Source organism: Erythranthe guttata, chromosome 13 (genome assembly GCF_056151865.1).
Source record: "Erythranthe guttata isolate IM_541 chromosome 13, IM_541, whole genome shotgun sequence".
In the NCBI taxonomy this organism is placed as follows: domain Eukaryota; kingdom Viridiplantae; phylum Streptophyta; class Magnoliopsida; order Lamiales; family Phrymaceae; genus Erythranthe; species Erythranthe guttata.
The window spans coordinates 7654653-7661408 of NC_142545.1; the positions used below are offsets into that span (position 1 = coordinate 7654653).

General features: G+C 37.1%; 1 protein-coding gene across 1 annotated transcript; it reads left to right on the forward strand.

Annotated features, from left to right (window-relative positions):
• Positions 1–3261: 3261 nt before the first annotated feature.
• On the forward strand, positions 3262–4740 carry LOC105973859 (late blight resistance protein R1-A). The gene is given in 4 exon segments (XM_088812362.1): positions 3262–3624; positions 3627–3834; positions 3837–4506; positions 4581–4740. Coding segments are annotated over 4 exon segments (1401 nt in total).
• The last annotated feature ends 2016 nt before the right edge of the window (positions 4741–6756 follow it).

The following is a 6756-nucleotide window of genomic DNA, read 5'->3' on the forward strand; positions in this document are numbered from 1 at the left end:
GTTTCACCTTTGTATATCGTTAGATAAGTACGATGAATCGGTTCGGCTTCTTGAAAAATGGGTTCCGTTACTCACAATTATGGGTGTGAAGAATTTTTGTCTTTCTATTCGTACGAATGATCCGGCGGTGCATGTTAAACTGCCCATTGTAGTATTCAGAGACGAATCGCTCCAAGATTTGTATGTGGATAGATTCGTGTTGGACCAAAAGACCATTCAAAGGATAGTACTCTCTAAGCATCTAAAAAAACTTCGTCTCCAACCAGTCCGCATTGAGGACGACACTTCGATAATTTATTCAGCGTCTCTTGAACCCATCATAATTACTTGCACCAATTTTTCTTTTCACAAAGGTGCGAATTTTAGCAATCTCAAAGAATTGTGGAAGAGAGAGGGAGGAGGGGAGAGGGAAGAGGTGTTCTGGAATTAGGGCGTGCAGAAGGGGATTATAATTTAGTTTTGCGACGTTTATAAGTTTTCGTCGCAAGAACAATTTTTCTAGTTGCGACGTTTTCTTATATTTTAGTCGCCACATCAAATTTATGGAAATAAAATAGCCGCTAACATTGCTACGTTAGGTAAATTCGTTACACTAGTCGAATCAAAATTGCGACATTACTTAATTAATAGTCGCAACAAAAATTTTTGTGGAAAAAAAATGCCGCTTATATTGCGACGTTTTCTTCCACTGTATTATTTTAGTCGCAAATAAATTTAGAATAATTTAATTGAAAAACCATTGCGACGCAACAGTGTCAAAATGTCGCCAATTTTCCAATCATATTGCGATGCTTCTTTTAATCCGTCGCAAATATTATTAATTAAAAATATTTTTTTTCTGTTGCGACCAAAATTTGTAATAATGTCGCATCCGTGCGATGTACATGACAGATTCGTCGCCTTTTCTTCAGGGATCTTTTCGTTATCAAGTTTGCAATGATTTCGGCGACGTAATTCGAAATTGTTGCAATATTTACTCAAATTTTTACATACAATTTCCATCGCAAAAAAAAAAAAAAAAACGTCGTCTGAAATGAAATTTGGCCTAGTGTGCTAGAAAATAAAATTTTCAAATAACTTGATAATAGAATAGCTGAAGAAATTTGCTTTCCTTTTTTTTTGATTTTTGTGAAATAGTTTTTTTGTGATAAACATATAACTGTAAAATATGTTGATGAGATGTATTTTTGTTTTTGCACTTTATAATTTTAAAAGAATTGATGAGTGTAAAAAATTTAATTTGACGTTTGCCATCCAAAAAACATACAATTAAATATTATGGTAAAATTCATTTTGCACCCCTGTATTATGCAAAATGTATCATTTACCCTTGATGTATAAGAAACATCAAACACTCCCCTGTCATTTATATTTTACTAATTCCGTTAGTCAAACTCTTTGACCGACTTGTGGCAAAGAGGTTTTTCCTTTTTTTTGACGAAAATACCCCAAAAAATCTCTAGGCTTAGTTTTGAGCATTTTTCATAAAAAAATTCACTCTTTTCGGCCTTTTTTCGCTTTATTCAATCATTTTAAATTCTTTTGAAACCTTTTTGTGTCGTTTCTACATAAATAAATGAAAAATATCGGATCAATAGAAATGAAGTTTTACAAATTATGAATGTAAAACGCCACAAAAAAGAAAACTGAAAATCCCTAGAATCTAAAAAAAACTCTAAAATTGAAATAAAAACCTAATTTGAAAGAATCGCAAATTTAAAACAAAGCTTTTCATATTATAATCTCAAAATCCCAAAAAAAAGGAAAAAAAAACCTCTAAAATAAAAAACTAAAGTCGACAAAAAAACCTAATTTGAACGAATACTAAACACCGTTAACAATCCTATAAAGTAAAATAACCTAGAAAAAAATTTAGAGTATTATGTCAGACATAAAGCGGGGTAAAAGAGTCATTGCACACTCAAATTTAACACCGTTAAAAGTTTGACTACTAACACTCAAAAATCGGGGGGTGGGGGGCCGTGGGGGGCATTTGATGTTTTCTAAACATCAAGGGGGTAAATGATCGATACTTTTCGCATAGTACATGGGTACAAAATGAATTTTACTCTAAATATTAAATTACATTCATTAGCTTTCACGAGGATGCAAAATGCTATTAATTTTTTTTTTCGATGGTGTAAAGTGCCGAAAAACTATATTTCAATGGTGCAAAGTAGAATTAAGCCCAAATGAACAACGATGAAGCGTAAAAAAAACGTTAAGTTTGGGACCATATGTTCCAAAATGCACTTTGTATAAGCCATTTACAAATCCACACCTACACGCTATTTATTCTTTTTCTTTTTGAAGGAATCGAATAATTAAAATATCTGCATTATTATTAGGGTAAATTACGAACCCCTGAGCTTAGGCTAAATAACGAAAAATACCCCACTTATCCGTAATAACAAAAATCCCCCTCTGATTAACTGTTGATCCAGTTTTTTAACACAAAATGTGTACAGTCTATTATACCTTCTGTGAGAAATAAAAGAAAATATCTGAAATTGTGTAAAGTCAAAATTCGTGAAAAGTTACACTGTAAGGGGTTGGTGTAAGACGGAAACAAATATGAGTGATTATTCGGTAATTACGAATATGTGTAGGTGATTCTTGTAATTTAATCTAAGTTTAGGGGGCTTTTCGTAATTTACCCTTATTATTAGTAGTATTTGCTATTCGTAGGATGCAACTCTTGAAAGAAAATGTTGGCCTACAAAACTGTAGGTATGAATAATGATTCTTCTCCACTTCTTCTATCTCCATTTTCATACAAATCATCTTCAAAAATTGAAAGAGGAGCAATCATTTCTTCATTCTGCAACAAATTAAAGGATGGCAGAAATGGGTTCTTCCTCACGTGACACTCTGCTCCAACTCTTTGATGAGGTAATTGAATGAGAAGAAGACGAGCCAATCAAATGGCTGTTTTAACTGGACACCTAATCACCTATCAGCTGTTCGACGTTATGTCTCAAAGACGAGACTCAAAGTCACCTCGGACATAACCTGGCTGCCCTCAGCAGAACTGCTTAGGAAGTCCAAAGACCCGAAAATGGTGGCCTACTTCACTCAAGAGCTTCGCACATTCTTCACGGTGGTGCCGACGCTAGGCCAGCTATTTCACAAAGACACCACCCTCAAGAAAAACGAGCTGATTGCAGCTTTCATCAACTTCCTCTTTCAACTACTGCACCACAAAACAGATTTTGTTCTCGCCTTTGAGGATCGAATTCGCAGTCTTGAGAACATTACTACATGCATTCATTTTTCTTCTCGGCCGGATTCTTGATCGGCTCTTTCTTGCTCGGAGATTCCCCTCTCTGGTATTTCTCCATCAGGATCCCTCATGTCATCCACAAGATTAAGCTTATCGGGACTGAGCTCCAAGAAATCAAAAACAATGGAAAAGCTAACTTAGGAGGAGTAACAAAGAGTTTTGGTGCACAGCTGTATTTTGATGATGTGGCAGTGGGTTTCGATGACAACGCAGCATATATTCTGGAACAACTCGTAGGAGGAAGTGAGAAGCTGCAGATAACCTCCATCTTTGGAATGCCTGGACTAGGTAAGACTACATTCGCAAAGAAACTATTCGCTCATCCGATCCTTTAGTTTACTGCTGGTTCGATAGATGCTCATGGAGTGTGGTCTCCCAAACATATCACAGGCGAGATCTGCTGACCGATATTCTGATTGGCTTATCGATTGAGCTCGACCAAAATAGGATGTTGAATATGGACGAAGAGAGTTTAGTGGAACATATCTACAAAACTTTAAAAGGAAGAAGATACTTAATTATAATGGATGATATATGGGATTCGAATGCATGGTACGATGTTTTCCGGATGATGGAAATGGAAGCCGAATTTTGTTAACAACTTGGAATAGAGACGTGGGCCCACCTGGCACCGCAATTCATGAGCTTCCATTTTTGTCGGACGAGCAATGTTGGGAGTTACTAGAGAAGACGGTATTTGGTAATAAGCCGTGCCCTATGAATTTGCAACGGATTGCTAAGGAAATCGCTGTTAATTGCTGTGGACTTCCTCTTGTGGTTGTTGTTATATCCGTTATTCTTTCAACTATGGAGAAGGAAGAGAATGCGTGGAGGGAAGTAGGGCAAAATGTAGCGTCGTACATTTCTTTAGGCGGAAACAACTTTACCATGCAAATATTGGAGTTCAGTTACGAGAATCTTCCGGAACGTTTGAAGCCGTGCTTTCTTTATCTCGGTGTGTTTCCGGAAGATAAAGAAATTTCGTTTCGCAAGTTGACGAGGCTTTGGATTGCCCAAGGGTTTATAGACAAGCATCATAGGAATAATAGTGCAGAGGATTTAGCAGAAGCGTATTTAATGGAACTAATAGATAGAAGCCTAGTCATTGTTTCCGAAAGACGACCGTACGGTGGAGTCAAATCTTGCACTGTTCATGATCTGCTGCGCGAGTTGTGCTTGAGAAAAGGCGAAGAAGAAAACTTCTTAAGATTGGTGGTGGAAGAGTAAGTTTTACTCTCTTTTAATTATCTATTTTGCTGCTTCAAAGTTTTGTGTTTTAATTCTTGTCTTTTTCCAGTGACTATTCAATATACGAGAGAGGGCAGCACGTACTATCGCTCGGATCTTCGATAGCTCCATTCGGCCAACACGTTCGATCATTCCACGGGAAGGTTGCGGAGCCGCCGTTCTACGTTGTCAGCATGACATCACTTAGGGTTATGGGTTTCAACTCGTGATTTATTCGGAATCGAGTTTCGTGATTTATTCGGAATCGAGTTTGTGTTTCAATGAGATACTTGGTAATCAACGATTTTCCACCATCAATAGGCAGCCTCGTGAACCTAGAATATCTACTCGTTCTGACATGCCACACACAAGTTATCACCTCGAAAATAATGAGAATGACAAAGTTGAGATACGTCCACATAACCCACCAAGCGAAATACGACGAAAGCTGCTATAGTGACATATCCCACACAAACAACATACAATCACTTTCAAACATTGTGCTTTACAAACCGAGGGATAGAGAGATGCTGAAGCGTTCGCCACATATTCGCAAACTCAAGTGCGAATGCAAACCGTGGCACGGTGAAGACGGTGTTTATCAATATCCGGACCTACGTTTTCTCAGCCAGCTGGAGTCGGTTAGCATGCCCACGTTTTACGGGCCCCACAGGGCTGAGGTCAGCTTTCCGGCGACCGTCAAGACGCTTGTCTAGTCTGCTGAACGGATTGAAGAGGAGCAACGTGACATGGGGAATGAAGATCTTAGAGTGGTATCTTCTTAATTCTGATTTTCTTTTTAGTTTGTGTTATTGGTTTGCACTTTGCTAAGTCCCTTTACTCCTAAATTAAAATATATAACTAATCAATGGCAGATTTTCATTCGATAGTGTAGTTTGAAGCTCAACTACTTGTGGTGCATTAATTTGTGATCCGTAGTGGTAGTCAATGGCCCAAGGAAACTTGGATTTGAATTTGAAAGTTGAATCTTGAAATTCGTTCACCATTTTTAGTTTGATTAACATTTTTAGTTTGATTGATTCATGTGATTTGACTATGACTAGCAACCACCACGTGTGTTGCATGTAATAATTTATGATTTTATTTATTATACAAATTTATAATTAAAAAAATAAAGATAAGACATGATATTTAAAAATAAATTAAAATTAAATAAATCATGTAAGTACAAAAATTATTGTTTATATTATAGCTGGGCATGGGTTCGGTAGGGTAATTATCGACAAATTACCTTCCTGATCCGAATACCCAATTAAAAAAAAAATTGAAAATCATAACTAGAAGATATTATTAGTACCCAAACACCCAATCAATATGGGTCGGATAATGGTTGTGATACGATATATATTTAATATATCGTATATTTATTCATTAGTTATTATTTAATTATTTAATATATATTATTTAAGTATTAATTTAGTTAGAGCCGTAGGTTTAATGATTATAGGATAGATATTAAGTATTTTATTAGTTTAGGTAATTATCTTTCCTAGTTAGATTAGGATTCTAGGGTTTTATTATGAAGAGAAATAATAAAGAAGAGTTTTCTTACGTTTCGTAAAGAAATCTTATGATACACAAGAGATCGTATCAATTGGTATCAAAGCGAAGTTGCGATAACACCAACGCTTCGTTAGCAAAGCAGAGATTATATCAAAGCTAAGCTGGAGCAAAGTTGAGATCACATCAAAACTTTGTGAAAATCATGATGTCCGAAACAAGATGGTTAGAGCGATTGGAGAAATCCGTAGAGAGATTACGGATTGATTTTCAGAAATTGCTCGAACAAAGTCACAGACGACGTCAACACCAACACAAAAGTCGAAGGGACCGCCGCCCATTACCGCCAACGCCACCGCCGCTGCCGCTGCCGAGCCTATCGCCGGAGGAAGAGGAAGAGGACGACGATGAATTTTTCAAAGAGCCACCGCCGCCGCCGCTGCCGAGCCTATCGCCGGAAGAAGAGGAAGAGTACGACGATGACTTTTCGAAGAACTCCAATTTTTTGTGAGTTCGCCAGAAGAAGAGGAATCAGATTCAACTGAGATGAAGTGGGACGAAGAGCCGAAAGAAGAAGAATCGGAGTCAACCGAGATAAAGTGGGACGAAGACGAGAAATTAACCAGAGAGGAGAGCGAAGAGTTACTATGGATATTGGGAGATTTCCATGGTGTTCAAAAGAAAGGAGAAGAAGAACCGATGGTCAGTTTGGAGGAGACAAAATC